Source organism: Vipera ursinii (genome assembly GCF_947247035.1).
Source record: "Vipera ursinii genome assembly, chromosome: 13".
NCBI lineage: Eukaryota > Metazoa > Chordata > Lepidosauria > Squamata > Viperidae > Vipera > Vipera ursinii.
Genome location: NC_139526.1, coordinates 19899485 through 19919889, shown reverse-complemented (window position 1 = coordinate 19919889; position 20405 = coordinate 19899485). Strand labels below are relative to the sequence as shown.

Below are 20405 nucleotides of genomic sequence, written 5' to 3'. Positions count from 1 at the left end.
TGTAAAGCATTTGGTGCTCCTGCCTCCACATGGTCTATAAGAGCTGTGGTGGCACAGTGGTTAGAATGCAGCATTGCAGGCTAATTCTGCTGACGGCTGGCTGCCAGCAGTTCAACAGTTCGATCCTCAGGCATCAGGGCTGACTCAGCCTTCTGTCCTTTCAAGATCAGTAAAATGAGGACACAGATTTTTGGGGGCCATATGCTGACTCTAAACTGCTTAGAGAGGGCTGTAAAGCACTGTGAAGCGGTGTATGTCTAAGTGCTATTGCTATTCCTCATCCCATGAATACAGGCACCTCCCCACCCCTTCAGCTCTGTATTCCTGATTGGTCTTGTGAACCCCTGTTTTTGTTGATGGTTTGTATTACAAAGCGATGGTCTATAGCAATAAGATCCATTCCTTTATCATTTGGAAACAAGCTCATCATTTTCCTATGAAGGTTACTTACAATAAAGGGTGTTGATTGTAGCTTTAAGAATAAAGCTAAACATTGCTGTAATGATATATGAACGAAAAATAGGATGATCTCTTTCTGTTCTTCCCTTCTTCCTCCTCACCTACTAGGGTTACAGACTACCCGCTTAGGGAATCATTTGGAAGAGCGTGTAAACAAATTTCTGCGGCGGCAGAATCACCCAGAAGCTGGGGAAGTGTTTGTGAGAGTAGTGGCCAGTTCAGATAAAACGGTAGAAGTCAAACCAGGAATGAAATCTCGGTGAGTTTTGCTTTTCTTTTACTGGATTCATCTGATTACCATTACCAATTGACTGAATCCATTTTTCTATAATATCTTTATTTAAGCATCTAAAATTTTATTTTATTTTTCTGACAGCGTCATTTTACCATATATTCCTAGATTTTTTTGTCTGCATAATCTCAGAATAGGGTATTTTATACACTGGGAAACAGAAAGCCTATTGTGCTGTGTCCATGACAACAGCTAACAGGCAAGATTAGGATCAATTAAATTAGGTAAAGAACTCCTGATGAGTATTTTACTAAAAACAGTAGAAGCCATAACAGACAAATAAAAGCAATTGTTGTGTTTCAACAGCAAGCTAGCCATATTCTAGAAAATGTTCAAGCCGTTATCTGCTCTCCCGTTTGGAGGGTGGGGGAGACCTGATTTCCCCCTAACTCCATTTTTATTTATTTATTTGATTTGATTTGATTTATATACCGCCCTTTCCCGAAGGACTCGGTACTCAGTTTTAGTACTATAGTGGTCAGATCTGCTATGATCTTGTTTTTCTCACTCTATGAGACAACTGATTCTTCTAACAGCCTAGCAGATAGAGCAGTCTTTTCCTTGGGAAAAATTTTTAAAATGTCATTCTCAGTTCTCTTTGCCCTTTAAGGAGGAATTCTAGGTAGCTGGGCATTTTATCCCAAATGTAGGGCCCATAGAATCTTGTATATCAGAACAGCCTCTGGGTGGAGGTTATGTTTGCCATTTTCATCTATTATAACCCAGTAATAGTTGAAAATAAACCAATAACCAGTAAGCCAGCTTGAGAAGGAAAAAATTTTCTAACATCAAATAATTAATTCTTCGGCTTTTTATCTTTTACCTTAAAATGGTGTGAATTTCTCTTTGTCGTAGATTTGTGGATTCTCGTGAAATGGCTGAGGCCTTCCCCTACCGAACAAAGGCTCTTTTTGCTTTTGAAGAGATTGATGGTGTGGATGTCTGCTTTTTTGGCATGCACGTGCAAGAATACGGATGGGATTGTCCACCTCCAAACACAAGGTCTTGCTTTGCTTCCTTCCAAAGGAAGGAAGTATTCTGGTTATTCAGTCTCAACTTAGGCTGTTTTACATGGTTCTAGTTGTGGGGGAAATTAGATGAACTGCTTTCTGTTTTATTGCCTGCCTGTCTGGCAGGACACAAAACAAGGGTCCTGAGGGACCCTTGGCAGCGGTGCCTAATCATCCAAAACAAGAGCGGAATGTTGGTCTCCTAGATAGCCAGGCCTCGAGCTGCATAGGTTCTTATAGGTAGTGTCCAGCAGTTCAAATTTCATTCAGAATGGGAAGCATTTTCCAAAGTGATAGAATGTGGCAATTCTAGAACAGCCTAATAATCAGGAGGGCTGCTGCGTTTTCAATCAACTTTCCAGATTGTCTTCAGGGGCAGCCCTATGTCAGATGAACTACAGTAATCCAACTAGTTAGGATATGAGCTTCTGAAGGAAAAGCAGGAGAGCAATAGCAATAGACTTACAATACCGCTCCATAGTGCTTTACAGCACTCACTGAGTGGTTTACAAAGCAGTTGTGCTGACCTTGCAAGGAGGGAAGGCTGAACTGACCTTGGGCCCATCAGGATCAAACTCCAGGCAGAGTTTGCCTGTAATATTGCATTCTAGCCACCACGTGCCACCAGGGCTCAGGATATTAATCAAAGGAACAATTATTCAACCACTGAGTTTTCTTTCCTTTTGTCACAGGCGTGTGTACATCTCCTACTTGGACAGTATCCATTTCTTTCGCCCAAGATGCCTCCGGACTGCTGTTTATCATGAAATTCTTATTGGGTATCTGGAATATGTCAAGAAACTGGGGTGAGTGTTCTGCCAGGACATCTGAGTGGAAACAAGCGGAATTTGTTATATCCTTGTAACTTCTACAGGGTCAGTCGGGACATTTTCCTTGCACTGGTGCATGGAGAAGCAAATGCTAAATGTGATTGGGAAGCATAGTTGAAGGCCAGGAAAAGGTGTCAGGGGATACTAATTTTATAGTAGACATTAAAAGAACCGTAAGCAGCCAGGGGACTGTCTTTTTCTCTGTGTGTATCTTGATTCTCCATTCTTCAAACACATTCATTCACCCATCCTTCCTTTCTGATTTACACATACTCTTTCCAACTCGGCTTCCCCCTTCTGTTGCTGCAGCAGCCATTCAGATTGATGCAAGGAGTGTGGTTTCTGTGGAGAGGTGAAAACCACTCATTGCAAGCAGAGTGAAATGAGTGCAGCGTCAGTTAGACTTTAGGAACAAAATCAGTCACTTGGAAAATTGCTCTTGGTTGTTTTCATCCTTTGATCTCATTGGATTATCTTGATTTCCCTGCAGCAAGCTTCAGTGAGAAGGGGAAGGGCGGGGAGAGGCGAACCAGCCAGAAAGGCAGATCCCAACACTCCTGTCTGTCCTGTAGACTTTCAGCTCCTAAACACCTCATAGTAGTCTTCCTATATTGTGCATGGTAATTTTCTCTTCTGGTTAAAACAATTGACACATTCCAAAAATATGTATAATTGTGTGGGCAAGCATCGATTTTTCAGCTTTCTGATGTGAAACTCAGTGGAACTCTTAGCTTTCATATAGGTCATTATATGTTATTCACTGAGACTTATACAAAACGTGAAAATACCAAGAACGTATGAAAAATAAACTTACGGGCAACTCTTTTTCCTACTGTTAACTAAAAAAGCTTGAACAGTCTGTAATATTGACATTTTCTTTTTGTATACTTGCAAGGCTTTCTAATACAAGAAGCTCACAGCTTTCTAACAAATAAGAGGAAATGACATTCTTGTAGCACAAACTAACCTAATATTTTATTTGCATAAAAATATTCAAGGTCTGACTGCTGTGTTATGAAAAGTGTGTGTGCGTGCTTTGTGTAAAATGCCTGCTGTTTACCTCCTCCTGTGTATGTTAAAGTATTTCAAACTTATGCCTCTGTGGTGCATTTAAACATTCAAATTACCATTAGAGGTAAAGCAGTTTGGGTAGAAATTCTGGGCAAGCTGTTCTATTGAATCTTGCAGAAGCTTGTGTGCTTGAAGCAGATTTTTCCATTTCTTGGGAATGGGATAGAAAAATAAGAATCATTTACATATTGACCCAGTTTTGTGACCATGTAAGTAAGCTCGGTTTGGCTTTCCGAGTTGAATTTTGTAGGATGCAATTTGTCACTTCCTTCCATCCCAGGAATTATTGAAGAAACTACAATTGACAGAATACCTGGAGAAAGTAATTCCTTGGGCAGATGCAAGTGGAAAGTGATTTCCCCCTCTTTTTTTTAAAAAAAAATGTAAGATATTTATATTTTGACTATTAACTTTAAAGAACTTGAGGCTAGGGTTAGTTTCCAATATTTTTAATTAAAATCCACCAGAGAACACTACATTTATTTCCTTCCTTTTAGCACAATATGTAGGGCAATTATCAGTTAAGCATGATAACAATAAAAAAAACAGTAGGAAGCCACCCGTGAGAGAAAAGAAATAAAAATAAGAACCAGTTATACTGTGTCTAGTATGTATTGGATTTGGGTCTTTTCCTATTCCAAAGAAGGGGGTCCAAGATTATTCAAAAAGAACATAAAGAAAATAAACTAGGTGGCCTATAAACTTTATAAATCAACAAACTTACCTCAGTGCTTGGGCATTCACTCAAATAGCTCTGTGTTTTCTCTGGATTAAAACATTAAAGTTGTTATTAAAATATTGCCAATGCTGTTGTGCTGCAGAGAATACCCAGGGTCCCGAAACAGCTAGAGATTAATGTCCTGTCCAGTTTGGGTTTCTTCTTTGTAAGATCATCAAACAATCCAGGTGGCACAAAGGACGTTAAAATCAAGAATGCAACAATAAAAAATGAACTAAATAGCAAATTACCGCACAGTAAATACACAAATTTAACATTCGTGTAGTTTGATAGTCCTAGTTTTGCAGGCCTACAGCCTGTCTTTATGACCTTCACAGAGAACAGCATCGTTAGGGCTTCAAACTCTAGGGGAATGCCGCGTGTGAAAACAGGATCAGCTCTTTTTTAAAAGGTACGGTATCAACAATGGTTATAGACTCAAGAGGCACAAGGAGGTATGAATGAATGATTGAATGTAAGTGCTGGTTATCTAAATATCCTTTCTACTGCAGTTGAACAGTTAGAATGGCTGCCTCCAATTCTGGACAAAACTATTACTTAACTGGGATGTCTTCCTTGTGTGAAACTCACAGGTATGTGACAGGCCACATCTGGGCCTGCCCACCAAGTGAGGGTGATGATTACATCTTCCATTGTCACCCCCCTGACCAAAAAATCCCCAAACCTAAACGTCTGCAAGAGTGGTACAAGAAGATGCTGGACAAGGCCTTTGCAGAGCGGATCATTCATGATTACAAGGTGAGGATTTCCTCAAAGAGAGTCTGGAGACATTGGTATCTAGAGAGCAGTTGAAAGGGAAATTAATAATTAGGGGCGCTTCAGTTCTGGGAGCAAATCAGTCATGCTTTTCTCTGTCAATCCAAAATTAAGCAACAGCGTGTGTCTTAGGTTTGGCTAAAGCAAAGGCATTGGATGTGTAAATATGCTTACAATCATAATGAAACACAGAAAACTATTTTAAACCATCATTCGTTTAAATCAAATGAGGGTATAGTAAGATAGTTTCAATTTATGTGACATTGGTTGGCTCCTGAACTTTTGCCATTGCTCTTAGCTCTTATGTGTTTTTTTTTCTAGGATATCTTCAAACAGGCAACTGAGGATCGGCTGACAAGTGCCAAGGAGTTGCCCTACTTTGAGGGTGATTTTTGGCCCAATGTATTAGAAGAGAGCATAAAAGAGCTAGAACAGGAGGAGGAGGAAAGAAAAAAGGAAGAAAGCACAGCAGCTAGTGAAACAATAGAGGTGACTAAATTCATGAGTGATATGGCCGCAATATTTATGTGAGCTATGTGAACCACAAATTCTTTCAATCCAACATGCCACATTTCCTTTTAGAAGATCAAAATAGCATGCAGGGGAGGCTCCCTTCGTTTTAATCCCTGTGTAAGAAGACAGTGACTGATCCAGTTGACTAAGGGATGCTGTTTTCTTCCTTACTCAAAATACAATTGGGTTTGTTTTGCATGGTGGTGTTTCTGATGTTCCAGCTGTTCCAATCATACATTAAGCTTTAATTGGTAGCTTCTGCTTGGGATTCCCCTGCCCCCTCCAGTATGGTTGCACAACCCCATCATGGATTGATTATGCTGATAGTTTAGGCTGGAAAGCATGATGCAAAGAGTTCTGTGCTGGAGCAAACCAGCAGAGAACCTTGCTTGCCTGACTTTGTTGCCGTTTTTAAATTATTTCCTGTGGGAAAGGAAGAGGTGGATCTTTTAAATCCCACCTTTATTACTTTTATGAATAAGGCAGTGAACATACTTGATACACCTTCTTCCTTCTGTTTTCCCCACAATAATTTTGTGAGATAGTTGGACTAAGAGAGAGGTCCACCCAGCCAACTTTCATGTCTAAAGTGGGACTAGAAGTCACAGTCTCCTGTGTTCAGATGAGAGGGTTAAATGTGTGCTTCATGCTTGCTTTTTGTTGTAGGCAAGTAGCCTGCAAAAGAAAGCAAGTCAAGAAAGATTTTTTTAAAAGGAACGTACGCACAAATATCATTATGACTATTATGTTAATAAACTTGGTTGGTTTACTGGGCTTTGCACTGTATTTATATTCTGTTCATGCTGTTGTGCCCAATTCACATTAAATTTCTGGAGCAGTTGAGAATGTATACATTTGATCTTACAATGTTGATATTCATGAAAGAGTAAAGCAATAGTTTACTTCAGTTTTTATTTTTGGCAGCCGCAAAACACAACAAAGAGAACCAGTTCAGTTAAAATGAAAGAAAAACCATGTAATCCATTGGGATTTTTTTGTTCAATTATCACCATGGCCTGTTTTTCTGAACTTGATGGGCCAAAAGTAGCACAGGGTGTTCCTTCTGTCCCAGACAGTGGCAAGAAGGAAGAAGGTTACTTCTACAATTAAAGGACTGTTGAGTCTTTTTATTCAGTCCTGTTGAGGGGTATTTTTGTTACAGAAAATCAAGAGTATTGTGGGGAACCACTTTTTTTAGCTTGTCTGAAATTTCCTTGCCCACTGCTCCTAGCAAGCAGGTGTTCTGTTCACACATGCATTGAAAGAGGAACAGTTGAGCAGCTTCCTGATGTTTTAACAGGGAAGCCAAGGTGACAGCAAGAATGCCAAGAAGAAGAATAATAAGAAAACAAACAAGAATAAGAGCAGCCTTAGCCGAGCCAACAAGAAGAAACCCTCCATGCCTAATGTGTCAAATGATTTGTCTCAGAAGTTGTATGCCACAATGGAGAAGCATAAAGAGGTACTATGGCCAAGCCTTCCTCATTTCCTTTTCTCCATTCACATTTGCAAAATTTAACGTTACAAAAGAGAGAGGGAGGGAAGAAGACCACATTAAGCAACTTGGTACCTTAGCAACTTGGCAATTCTCATTGGTGGAGATTGTCTTGTGCTCACCTCTTCCTTTGCCTTCACACGGCAGGTCTTCTTTGTAATTCACCTGCACGCGGGACCCGTCATCAACACCTTACCCCCCATTGTGGATCCAGATCCATTACTTAGTTGTGATCTGATGGATGGCCGGGATGCCTTTCTTACTTTAGCAAGGGACAAGCACTGGGAATTTTCCTCACTGCGGCGCTCCAAGTGGTCCACTCTGTGCATGCTTGTGGAGCTGCACACCCAGGGGCAGGATCGGTTTGTTTATACATGCAATGAATGTAAACATCATGTGGAAACACGGTGGCACTGCACAGTCTGTGAAGTAAGTATATGTTGCCTGCTTTGATGCTACTCCAGGTGTGGATTGGTCTGCAAACCTATGTCTTCTTTTCTACAATACTTTTAAAAAATGATATTATGATTAATATGACATATAATAACAATGTGGGGCCAGTTATTATGATTTGAGCATCAGTTTTACACATTGAACAAAGCCATAGTAACATTTCTCTTTATGGAAATTCTATAGGAATCCTTTTTTATGATCAAGGATGTTCTGTATTAGTGGCCACTCGAGTTCTTCATTATGTTCTTGATAATTGAATGACGTATTAATAGAAGTAAAAAACTGACAGATGGAATGTCTCAGGTACATGGAGCTATCTTAGGCTTGCATCTGGAGCGGTCTAAGGACCATTCAGCCTCTCCTGAGCACGCATGCCTTTCACCTGCATAAAAGAATAGGGAGAGTTTGTGAAGCTAGATTGAGTCTTTTTCACATTGTAGGTTGTTAATCTCAGTGTCTCTCACTTTGCTTTTCAGGATTACGACCTCTGCATTAATTGCTACAACACCAAGAGCCATGAGCATAAGATGCTGAAGTGGGGCTTGGGCCTGGACGATGACGGGAACAGCCAAGGGGAGCAGCAGTCTAAGAGTCCCCAGGAATCCCGTCGGCTCAGCATCCAGCGATGCATTCAGTCTTTAGTGCACGCTTGCCAATGCCGCAATGCAAATTGTTCATTGCCATCCTGCCAGAAGATGAAACGTGTTGTCCAGCACACCAAGGGCTGCAAGCGCAAGACCAACGGAGGCTGTCCTGTGTGCAAACAACTGATTGCCCTTTGTTGCTACCATGCCAAACACTGCCAAGAGAACAAATGCCCAGTGCCCTTCTGCCCCAACATCAAGCATAAGCTCCGGCAGCAGCAGATCCAACACCGTCTGCAGCAGGCGCAGTTGATTCGCCGCAGGATGGCAACCATGACCACCCGAAACGTGCCTCAGCAGAATTTGCCTTCTCCTACCTCAGCAACGCCTGGGACCCCGACACAGCAGCCAAGCACCCCACAGACTCCCCAGCCCCCTCCCCAGCCTTCCCCTGTTAGCATGTCACCAGCTGGTTTTCCTAGTGTAGGAAGAACACTGGCACCCCCTCCCATTTCAGCGGGCAAACCTTCCACCCAGGTGGCTGCTCCGCCTCCGCCTCCACCTGCCCAACCCCCACCAGGAGCTGTGGAAGCAGCTCGGCAGATTGAAATCGAAGCAGCTCAGCAGCAGCAGCAGCAGCAGCAGCAGCAGCAGCAGCAGCAGCAGCTCTACCGGGTGAGCAGCAATGGCTTGCCTCCAGGCCGAACAGGGATAGTGAGCACAGCAGTGGGGACGGTGAATCCCATGCAGCAGGTTGGCATGAACGTGCCCCGGCCTAACTCAGGCAGTGGCCCAATATTGCCCAACCTGCAGCCTGGGCAGTGGCAGCCATCGGCTCCGGTGCCCCCACAGCAGCCAGGAATGCCAAGGCCAGTCCTGCCCATGCCCGGCCAACAAGCAGTAACTGGCCCAAGGATGCCAGGCGTGCAGCCGCCAGCCCGAACGATTCCTCCAAATGCTTTGCAAGAGTTACTGCGGACTTTGAAATCCCCTAGTTCCCCGCAGCAGCAGCAACAGGTGCTGAATATCCTGAAGTCGAACCCACAGCTCATGGCAGCTTTTATAAAGCAGAGAACAGCCAAATACGTAGCAAACCAGCCTGGCATGCAGCCCCAGGCAGGCATGCCACAGACTCCAGGTCCACTGCAGCAGCCGCCTCCACCAGCAGGGTTGCATGCCCAAACAGGCCTGCAGAATCTGAGTGCACTGCCAGCAGGTGTCCCGCGACCGGGGGTCCCTCCCCAGCAACCAGCCATAGGAGGCCTGGCTGCACAGGGCCAGTCAATCAGTATCATGAACCCAGCTCACAATCCAGCTATGGCCAACATGAGTCCTCAGTACAGGGAGATCTTGAGAAGACAATTACTGCAGCAGCAGCAGCAGCAGCAGCAGCAGCAAGGAGGAGCTGGGCTGGCCACTCACAGCCAGTTCCCTCAGCCTCCAGGCCCTGGAGTTTATGCCCAAGCCATTCAGCAGCAGCGGATGCAGCAGCAGCAGCAGCAGCATCTTTCAATCCAAGCAGGGGCCATGGGGCAGCTAGCGCAGATGGGACAGCTGAATCCTATGGGGCAGCCAGCCCTGGGAGCTGATGGCAGCCCTAACATCCAGCAAGCTCTGCAGCAGCGACTCCTGCAACAGCAGCAGCAGCAGCAGCTTAAACCACAGATGGGCTCCCCAGGCCAACCAAATCCCATGAGCCCCCAACAGCATCTGCTCTCAGGACAGGCCCCCTCGTCCCACCTCCCTGGCCAACCAATCAGCGCCTCCCTCAGCAGCCAGGTGCGCTCTCCAGCACCCGTTCAGTCCCCCCGGCCCCAGTCGCAGCCACCACATTCCAGCCCATCCCCTAGGATACAGCCCCAGCCTTCTCCTCACCATGCCTCACCCCAGACTGGCTCACCTCACCCTGGGTTGGCTGTTACAATGGCTGGCTCCATGGAACAGGGACACCTGGGCAACCCAGAGCAGAGTGCAATGCTTCCCCAGCTCAACCCCCCAAATAGGAACGTGTTACCAAATGAGCTGTCCTTGGTTGGTGATACCACAGGAGGTGACACACTAGAAAAATTTGTGGAGGGCTTGTAGCATCACATCGTTTCTCTCATATTCCTGGACTTCTTGAACTGAAAAAGACTTGTAGCTTGAGCTAAACCCTAAATGGGACTGATTCATCCTCTACTTGTGAATGGATGCTGTTTAAAAAAAAAAGAGAGAGAATATATATATTTTTTGTTAAAGCCAGCCAGGTGTGGTTAAAATATCTGGTCTCCTTGTTGTGGGGGGTTTTTTTTAGTTGTTATCGTTGACTTTACTTTTTTAAAGGGGAAAATGAGTCCATTATATTCATATTTTTATTTGTACTTTCAAAACTAAGCAGTGGTGTTTAGCAGAGGAGAAAAATATTCACATTCTAATGTATCTTGCTACATTTCTGACATTTGGCATAAAGTTTTGTTTTGTTTTAGTCTTATTCTATTCTGGATTTTGCAAGTATCCTAAGTATTATTACCCCTGGGAAAGATAGGAACTGACTCTTGCACACATGAACACATGTTGCAGATGTAGAAATTGTTGCTTGTTTCTCTGATAAAACAGGTTTTAGATTTAAAAAAAATAGGGACACTCACTACTTAGGACATATTAATTTTAACAGGGAAGGAGTGTATTCTGTAATACTTCGATGTGAACTTGAACTGAGGAAAAGCAATTACAGTGTAAATCATGCAAACTATAATTACTATAAATATGAACAATTCAAGATTCAATCACTGTATAGAGGGGGGAACAAACTCATTTCTTACTTCTATAGTATATTGTTAAATAAACTGTGCAACAGAAAAAAGGATGTCCTCGAATTCATGTACATGGTATTAACTTAGTGTTTGGATTTTTTGTTATGAAAATGCTGTTTTCAACATTGTATTTGGACTATGCATGTCTTTTTTCCATTGTATATAAAGTATTGCTTAAAAGTGATATAAATTACTGAAGTTTTTAAAATGTTTCTGCCTTTTAAAATCCATATAAGATTGTCAGTTTGTACTTGCCTATGTGACTCTAGGTTTGAGTTCATTGAAAGGAATCCAATAAGGAAGTAGTACTCTATAGAACTCTTTGAAGCACTAAAGAGCAATATGTTCCCACTACTACTTGTCTGTACTAATTCATGAGAATCAACAGAAATTAGAAGTATTTGCTTTTTTAAAAAAAATTTTGAGAAAGGAGACAGATGCTTCCTAAAGTAAAATATAAAAAACAAGGTTTTCTGTGCAGTAACAATGAAGAAGCTACACAACAGATCCAGAAAGGACAAGACAATCCCTTTCATTGATTTTCCCAGCCTCGTCCTATCTATGATACTCCATGGCTATACTATTTTTGAGGGAAGCAAAATTGGGCTTCTTACTCTGCCTCAATAAATGATCACTAGGAGATACATGATGGATTTTGTCAGGTACCATAACGGACGAATGTGTCTAATATATTACAATTTTAATATAACTGAAAATTCCACACAGAGGGTACACTGTACAGAGAAATCCTTTCTCAGGTGAAGGGTAATGGTGGTATGGAAGTCATGTAAAACCTCTTACATAATGGTATGACATAATATTAACATTTATTTATTTAATAAACATGGCTGCCCATCTTATATACATCACTGTGGATAGCAATAATTAAAAAAATAGCAATGTGGGACCAATGATACTTTAAAAAGACCCATGTTCACATTTAGTACATAAAATAATTTCTTGCTTTTTTAATGGGGGGGGGAGGTAAATGAAATCAACTGTATAATTTAAGCAGTCTAAAAGACGACTTGCATTACCACCTCCATATGCAAGTATTAACAGTTTGGCTCCAGTCCTCCCAACTCTTTGAGAAGCAAGAATTTATAGTGTGTTCAGTAAAAATGCTGCCCATCATATCATCTTGCTCTCTTCTTCCCAGTTTTGCATTTTTTTTACACCATTACCTCCTGGGAGACAATTTTGTAGTAAATTACTTGGCTGGTAGACTCAGGTGACATAAACTTGAAAGTTATCTTTGTAAATGAAGGAGTATGTTTTTCCCTCCATCAGCCAGCCATCGGGGTAAGGATATGCCGAAGATGCTCTAGGCCTCAACAGGTTGTCCCAACACGCATGCTGAAATCATTCCTCAGGACTGGATGCAAGGCTGAGAACAGCTGTTGCAAGTGACCAACTCTGACATTCCTTCTCAAAATCTTCAATTTGGGCAACAAGGCAGTTTTGACTTAAACAAATTGAGCATGACCTGCCCCCATCAGCTGCAGTCTGTAGAAAATTTAAATCCATAGACAATGTCTTTTATTACCAAATAGAGACTACCTCTAAGTGAACAAGAAAGTGGACTGAAGACTACCCCTGCAATCAACACGCCTGTCCAAAACTGCTCTTGAGATGCAGGTTACCCACTGTCCAAGCCAAAGTTTGGCTATAAGGGATCAAACTCACTTAAAACCCCAACACACATTATTTTCCCCTGCTCCCCCCAAAAAAGGACTGAGCAAAGAAAAATACATAAACATGAAAAAGGATAAGAGGTAGGTGACTAGAAAGTGGCAGAGGAAAAAATCTCCAGATCAAATTTGGGAGAATATCCAAAGGGCTTAGCGTCACTTTTGTCCCTTTCTCTTGGATCTATGGAAGTGTTGTTTTTTCTCTCTCCGAGCTTCTGCAGTGTTAAACGTGATGCAGTTTGCATCCAAAAAGTCAAGTAACTTGTCCAATGAAATCCTTACACCATTTTGCTTCAGTTCTGCATGCAGTACAGAAAGTTCAATGGGCTGATATAGCAGAATTTGCTGGCAAAGAGATGGGTTGGAATGAATATAGTGCTTCAAGAATTCCAGTTGCTGACCCTCACCACTAGCGGCAATCTGAGAGGCCAGTACATTTTCCTCTTTCTCTGTCGGCATGCTGATTTTAAACTCCACAGATGAACTAGGAACAGGATGAGAAAGGAAAGGGCATTAAGATACCTAGACAATCTCTTAAATTCACTTGATTTTTTTAAAAAAGTTGGGATACCTGGTATAAGCCAGGCCAGAATTACATCCACCACACAGCATCAACACAACTGTCCCCCCAATTTAAGGTTAACTAAGGGTAGAGAATATGGCTGAGGACGGGGTGGGCAGGTGATTTTCAAAGTTTTTGCCTTCATGCCTCAGCATCTGGTGATACATGCCATCAGCCTAAAAAGTCAGAATGGAAAAATGAACAAACCTTCCAATCTGCCCCTATACCTTTGAGATGCTGCATAAGTCTTATTTCCAGCTCCTGTTGTGCCAGCTGACACTTGGGAAGTTGTCTGGATTAGATCTCCATTGCCCTCTCCATCAGTTAATCTCTTTGCAGGAAGAGCAGCTTTCTCTGGCCACCCAAGTCCAGCCTCTGGCCTCTGAGCGCCTCCTTCAGAGAGATCTGTAAGGTTAGTTGTATTTGTGTTCCCCTGAAGCAGTCGATATGGGGAAAGACATTTTTGCTGCAGTTTCTCAAAAGAACTGGTAGCAACTGGCATAGATTTTTTCTTAGAGTCGGTTCCTGCCTGTTGGTGAGTAAACTGAAAAATTTCCTTCAGTTTTAAAACCATCTGCCGTTTTGGGAGAGCACGGACACCAAATCTAAGAAGAAAAGGAGGTTGAATCACAATTCACAAGTAAGAACAACCTGTAAGGTAATTTTGCAAGTTCTTGCCTACAGAAGGGTCCTGATTCGATCCTGACAGTACCCACCTGCTCAATTTCTTCTTCAACTCTGGGGTGTCCATGCTTGAATAAGGTGGAAAAGGCATGAGTGGAGAAGCGCAAGAGATGTCCCTGGCTTGGCAGGCAAGATCTGTGAATGATCAAAAGGAAACTGAATCAAATCAGCCACATGGGCTATACTCTGCTGCAAAATATGTCTTATCACCACTATATATACTACATTGGTTAGTAGTCCACAGTAAAATTATCCCAAACCTCTGGGAAGAAAGCTGTCACATAGACATCCGCATCATACATTTTTTTTGAATTAAAAAAATGCTCAGCAATTAATTAGAAAAGTGCTTTAGGAGGAGGAAGCCAAAACTGGATTTCTAGATTGTTGCTCCCCACCCAGAATCTACAGGATATAGAGCTCATCCGAAGTAACAGGTGGGCTCATCCATCCAAGAAGGAAGATCACTGTCTTTAGCAAAACTGAGTATAAAATGCCCAATGATGCTTAACCAGTTGCAAGGATTCTGGTCTTGAGCTTCAGTGGGACCGTTCATTGAGCTTTAAAGGACTCGATAGCTAAGTGGTAGGAAAAGTGCTCCCATTTTTTTTGGCCATGTTACAAAGCAGCCTTAGCTGTCAAAGAAGTTGTCATAACTGACCCAAAGCAGCAACTTACCAGAAATCTTTGGAACAGGAATGGAAGCAGACAAACTTGAGCAAGCAGGAAGAGCTTCATTGCTGTCAGAGTCTTTTCCAGGCCAATTCTGAGAGTTGTGCAGTAGCAAATCTCCCACTCCAAAATGGAAGGTGGCTGAATTAGCTACACTACTAGCAACATTCGCAGAGTGGTTGTCCTGCACGTCAAACATGTGCACAGAAGCCCTCAATGGATTTCTGGCATTTGGAGCTCTTACCTCCAAAGATTCTACAAAGATGTCCCTTGAGCATGGTGGCACTGCTTCCTGCTCCTCCTCACTGTCATCCACAACCACCACATCTCTCTCTGTTGCACACAGACCATTGTTAGGTTTCACTATGTTGAGCAAAGAAGATGAAAGCACTGGTAGAGGTTTATAGCTGCAAGACAGCGGTTCTGTCTGGGTTTCATGAGTCCACTGCTTTTCAAGGGAAGAATTCAACCTGGATTTTTCAACCTGCACGTCATCCAGGCTATTCCAGGCTGGCAGAGGAGTTTCAGGCACCACCAGTGTCCTTCCTTCACTCCTGTCTAAACCTTCCCAGAAGCTGCCTTCTTTGCAACTACTCAGGTTCAAGGGATGATGGCTTTCATCCAAAGATTGTACCTCATTACAAATTAGTGTGTCCAGTCCATCTCCCTCTTTACCTACATCCTGCTGGGGAGGAGATGGGCTCCAGCAGTTCACATTGGCAACAGGGCTCACTTTATCCCATGATTGTGGCTCAGAGAAGCTTGAAGCCTGTTTCTTTTCTGCCTCCTGTTCCAGCTCTTCATCAGAATCCAGTACTACAATATGGTCACATGTAATATTCAGATCATGAGGATTCACCACACCAGACTTCTCTAGGCTGCCGGTAGGAGCATCTCCCTTCCTATTTATATTCTCTTGCTTACCATATTGAGAGGAAAGCCTATCTAACATGTCTGGCTGTGATGCAGATGTTATCAAAGAGAAAGGAGCTTTTATGTCTCTTGACAAAGTAATCTGGAGATCTTTTGCTGACGCTTGAAAAAGTCTTGGAAAATTTCTTCTTGTAGTTTCATCGTTGTCTATGTTAATATTCTGCTTCCAGAGAGAACATTTCATTTCTGAGACAGAAAATTGGGTTGCAGACCTCTCCAGATGATTACTATGAGTGGAATCTGCAGCTAACCCGAGATGAACCTCACTTGTAGGTTCTTTTCTAGTATTTGCTCCAAAGGACACTGTTTCCTTGAAATCCGTCTGGAACTCAACAGAATACTTTTTCAGTTCTTTTTCCATGCTGGCATTAGAGGTTTTCAATCTGGATGACTCTAGATCACATTTTATTTCATTTTCCTTAATTGTCATGTCTTTTCTGGGATTCTCCAGTGCCTTTCTTGGGCAAGAAACACCAACTGGGCTAATCTTCTTTTCCACTTCATCATATCTGCATTCATTGCCGACCTTTTCCTTCCTCGCTTCATCAGAGGTCATTCTGCGCTGGGTAGCCACAAACTCATAAATCTCCTCTAGTTCCTGCTCACTCATACTGTCAATGATTTCATCTCTGCATACAGATTTTGCTGCAGTTTCTTCATCTTGCCACATGGATTTCAAAAGTTCCTCAAAATTTCCAACTTTGTCTTTACCATCTGCTGGCTTTTCTACAGGTATCTCTTCACTAGATTGGCCTTCACACAGAACCATCAATTCTTTCACTCCAAACCTGCAAACATGCAAATGGACATAAATATTCTTTCTTCTCTCTTGGTACAACCCATGGCATAAGATAATAGAATCCTTATTCATGCTTCGTATAGAAAACCAAAATGAGCTCTGTTCAAAACTGTCATACAGTAAATTTCACAATGATTTCCAGCGAACTAAGTACTCTGAAGCATCAACACACCAACCTTATTGCCAGGTCAATCACATCTGACAGCAAATGCTGAGGTATGAAATGTTCAGCTGTGTAAAGGTACTTCAAGAACAGAGCAACAGCATCCCCTGGAGCATCATGTAACAGCACACGGGAGGCTCCGACTTCTCCTTCTTCAGCCACCACAAAACATCTGTGGTCAACCTGGTAGCAGAACAGAAAAAGACAATGATCTCTGCAGCAGGAATCGTAATCCAAGGCTCCTTCCCTTCTTCTTACAAACTTTCCTGACAAGATATGGAAGTTGTTCTGTACTGCAGACATTCCAAAGCATTAGGTTTTCTGCCACCATAAAAATGGTTTCTAAATATGGCAGCTTGTAAGTCAAAAGGCCTCGTGCCTGAGCAGTTATAAACACATTTACTTCACTGTCCCATAAGCTATCCAAAGTCCCTTTGTTCCCTTGTACCAATTAGATCTGTAATTTTCTTCAAGCTCTTCCACTTGATGGACCCTTTTTTCTGCTCTTATAGCCTCTATCTTGCTGAACTGACTTCATTTTGCACTTGTCTATTGTAAGGCATAGCTGGTTGCTGCTCCCAGGAATAAACTTGTTGTAGGATCTCTGGTGAATCCTGCTGCCTACAGGCACTCTTCAAAAGTTTGGTTTATTGGCTGCAGTTCTCTAAAACTCACAAGTGAAATAGCTGGTTTGTCCCTCTCCTAAGCGATGATATTAGAATCAACCTCAAGAAAAAATTTAGAGAAAAGACAATGGAAGAGGTCCACAAATGTGAATCCATAAGACTCAAGCATGAAAAATGTTAAAAGGTCTACTACGTACTGCGCTTAAACACATAACTACTTACAAATTGTAAAAGCTGAGGACACCGTGCATACAATACAAACATATGGGCATAGAAGACTTCCCCACTGTCCACCTGGATCTGGATATCGCTCAAATGAGGATTATTGACCATCTCCTTGAAGGCAACAGCCAGTGAGCCAAGAGGGAACTATAACAAGAAGGAAGGAAGGGGGAAAAATAATCAAGTTCCTCTTTCACAGCCCTTAAGCAGATAGAAGATATTAAACTTCTCATTAAAAAGTTAAGTCTTCCATTTAAAAGGAAGGTTTGGGAAAAGGACTGCCAGCAAGTCACACCCCAGCTTAGTCCCAGTATCTTTCAGAAGTTCTCTATTTGGCAAAAGGAAATGAAGGTATTTTTCATTACGTAGAGATCCAGTTACTCCTTTGCCCCTATTATGATACTGCTGCCAAGCAACTGTAGAGCTTGACATACTGAGTTTGGGTAGATGCTCAGTATCATTCCTTATCTAGATACAATTGCGTACAATTCTGTCCTTACTGTTTCATAAGAGCAATTTTCGGATAGTTGCTGCTGCTGCTGCTTCTCCAATAACCGAGTAAAAGCCTTTTGCTGAACACCTGGCATCTGTTCTTGCTCTACAAAAAATCATCACCATCATCATTAATGTAAACCTGGCCCAGAATACATCATCATTGTTACAGGTGAGTACAAATCAAATATGTTGGTTATATTCTTGCTCCGATACCACTGATGCCTTCAAGGGGGGGTAAAGGTTGACTCAGCCTTCCATCCTTCCGAGGTAGGTAAAATGAGGACCCAGATTGTTGGGGGCAATAAGCTGACTTTGTAAAAATGCCGCTGGGGGGGGCGAAAGCCCTAATAAGCAGGTATATACATAGAATGAAGGCTATTGCTAAGCACATTGTGCTTTAGATTGTAAGCCGTCCTGAGTCTTCGGAGAAGGGCGGGATATAAATGGGATTAAAATTAAATTAAAATTAAATTAAAGTCTAGCAGAGATTAACACCCTCTTTTTAAAGCAAGACAATTCTACCACAGAACCACGGCTCCAAAAAGGAAGACTTCTGGCTGACACATTTTATCTTCTATGACGCTTATTCCAATAGCCTCCCAGCAGTTTACAAAAGATAAAACAAAGTTGAAAACATTGCATTGCTTCCATCAAGATCCAGGGACACTGCCACCCTTATAGGGCGCGCAACTTGGGGGTCCTCCTAGATTCACAGCTCTCTTTAGAAGATCATATAGGAGCTGTGACTAGGAGGGCCTTTGCCCAGGTTCGCCTGGTGCGCCAGTTGCGGCCCTATCTGGACCGGGATGCCTTGCGTACAGTCACTCATGCGCTCATGACCTCTCGTTTGGACAACTGTAATGCTCTCTACATGGGGCTGCCCTTGAAGACCACTCGGAGGCTTCAACTGGTGCAGAATGCAGCCGCGCGAGTTGTGTTGGGGGTCTCCCGATACTCCCATGTTACACCTTTGCTCCGCGAGCTGCATTGGCTGCCGGTTGCCCTCCGGGTGAGATTCAAGGTGCTGGTAATGACCTACAAAGCCCTACATGGCATGGGTCCAGATTACCTACGGCAGCACCTGCAGCCGGCGTCAACTTCCCTCCGTCCAGTGCGCTCCCGCAGAGAGGGCCTCCTCAGGGTGCCTCCGATCAGAGAATGTCGACTGGTGGCCCCCAGGGGGAGGGCGTTCTCTGTGGGCGCGCCAGACCTGTGGAACTGCTTGCCGGTTGAGCTCCGGATGGCCCCCGACCTGCGCTCCTTCCGGCGGGATCTAAAAACCTATTTATTTGAGCAAGCCGGCCTAGTCTGATGGGTTTGGGGGTTGGGTTTTAATATGGTTTTAACTATTGTATATATTGGGCATAATTATTTAATTGCTTTTTAACTTTTGTACTCTGTATTTATTGCCCTGAGTCCTTCGGGAGAAGGGGGTATAAAAATCTAATAAATATAAATATAAATATAGGTCTTCTGCAGCCCTTTGGACTGTCCTACGCCAAGCAGCCTCACCCGGGGGCTCCGGCCGCCCAATATCAAGGCTCCACTGGGTGAACGTGAGTCCTTCCCCGGCCAGCTCCACGAGATCTTGCAGGGTATCGGCATCCCTCGGACGGCCGCTTTCAAAGCATTCACCGGCTCCGCTTGGGAAACGCTCCGTCTCCGCAGACTCCGCTGGGGCCCCAGGCGCGCGGAACCCCGGCCTCTGAAAAGGAAGGCTCCGTGGCAGCCCGGGCGAGACCAAGTCGGCATGCAGGACCGGCCGAGCGCCCGGGCTGAGGTCCTCAATCTGGGCCGTGGGGAGACGAACGTGGCCTCGGTACGGCCCGGGGTCTCTCCGGGGACAGAAACGCCGCAAAAGCGCGACGGCTCAGCTGCCCCGGATGGAAAGGGAGGGTCCCGCAGCCTTCCCCGGAGGAGATCCCGCCGCTTCCCCGCAGCCACGCACCTGATCGGCCCCCCAAGGGCTGACGGCCGGGGCGCCCGTCAGCGAGCTCAGCTCCCACAGCCAGCCGGCCGGGCTCGCCGCCGGGGCCCCGCTCCAGCGGCTGGCGGGCAGCGGGGGCGTGCGGGGCGCAGCCGGGGCCTCCGAGAGCAGCAGGGCCGCTCGGGCCTCGAGTCCTCGGCGGGCCTCCTCCGGCCCTTGGAGCAGCAGCGGCGGCGGCGGCCTCCCGCGGACCCTCGTCTCTAGGCGGAGAGCAGGCGGCCGTCAGCGCCTTCACGGCGGCGGCGCCCCCTCTTCCCCTCCCCCCTCCGCCCGACTCACCCGCCTTGGGCCGCTTCCCGCCAGGCCCGGCCTCCGACGGCTCCCTGCCCGCAGCACGCCGCCTCTTTCCCCCTGCCGGCCGAGCCGCCGAAGGGGCGCCGCCCCGCTTTAGCCCGCGGCCCGGCGGGAGGGGGGGAGGCCCGGCGGCGGGAGCAGCGGCTGTGCCTGCCCCGCGAGGTCGCCGCCCGTCCCCCTCCCCGCGAACGGCCACCGGCCGCCGCCCCGGCGGGACCCGCAGTCGAAACTCGTCCTCCGAGTCGCCCATTTCGCAGGCGCCGCTGCGGAGGCTCCGCCTTCCCGT

The 20405-nt window shown here is 44.5% G+C and overlaps 2 protein-coding genes across 6 annotated transcripts in view; one reads left to right on the top strand and one right to left on the bottom strand.

Moving 5' to 3' along the window:
- CREBBP (CREB binding lysine acetyltransferase) overlaps positions 1 to 11206 on the top strand; it is a 37424-nt gene extending 26218 nt beyond the window's left edge. For 3 of the 4 annotated variants that reach the window (XM_083373054.1, XM_083373053.1, XM_083373052.1), the window contains 8 exons: positions 568 to 718; positions 1607 to 1753; positions 2454 to 2567; positions 4974 to 5139; positions 5479 to 5646; positions 6971 to 7132; positions 7313 to 7594; positions 8095 to 11206. In XM_083373054.1, the coding sequence (XP_083229180.1) occupies positions 568 to 718; positions 1607 to 1753; positions 2454 to 2567; positions 4974 to 5139; positions 5479 to 5646; positions 6971 to 7132; positions 7313 to 7594; positions 8095 to 10287 (3383 nt within the window). In that variant the 3' untranslated portion in view covers positions 10288 to 11206. The remainder of the gene's footprint in view (positions 1 to 567; positions 719 to 1606; positions 1754 to 2453; positions 2568 to 4973; positions 5140 to 5478; positions 5647 to 6970; positions 7133 to 7312; positions 7595 to 8094) is intronic. The other variant, XM_083373055.1, reaches the window with a different exon arrangement.
- Positions 11207 to 11679: 473 nt separating this feature from the next.
- SLX4 (SLX4 structure-specific endonuclease subunit) lies at positions 11680 to 20393 on the bottom strand. Of its 2 annotated transcripts, none has more exons than XM_083373057.1 (10): positions 20105 to 20393; positions 19787 to 20025; positions 19351 to 19543; positions 17844 to 17941; positions 17344 to 17490; positions 16509 to 16678; positions 14607 to 16321; positions 13964 to 14066; positions 13455 to 13852; positions 11680 to 13169 (listed from the first exon to the last, which is right to left on the bottom strand). In XM_083373057.1, exons 1-10 carry the CDS (start codon positions 20367 to 20369, stop codon positions 13066 to 13068), a joined length of 3432 nt encoding a protein of 1143 aa, XP_083229183.1. In that variant the 5' UTR covers positions 20370 to 20393; the 3' UTR covers positions 11680 to 13065. The 2 variants fall into 2 exon arrangements, with proteins under 2 accessions (XP_083229183.1, XP_083229182.1); XM_083373056.1 differs by having other exon boundaries at positions 13475 to 13852.
- Positions 20394 to 20405: the final 12 nt, after the last annotated feature.

Excerpts from the sequence above, each read along its gene's own strand:
- SLX4 (XM_083373056.1), bottom strand. The coding sequence starts at position 20,369 with ATGGGCGACTCGGAGGACGAGTTTCGACTGCGGGTCCCGCCGGGGCGG. Across the intron at positions 17,942-19,350 it reads TGGGCGGCCGGAGCCCCCGG|AGCAAGAACAGATGCCAGGT; the intron begins GTGAGGCTGCTT and ends GATTTTTTGTAG. Across the intron at positions 13,853-13,963 it reads TTGAAGAAGAAATTGAGCAG|ATTTGGTGTCCGTGCTCTCC; the intron begins GTGGGTACTGTC and ends TTTTCTTCTTAG.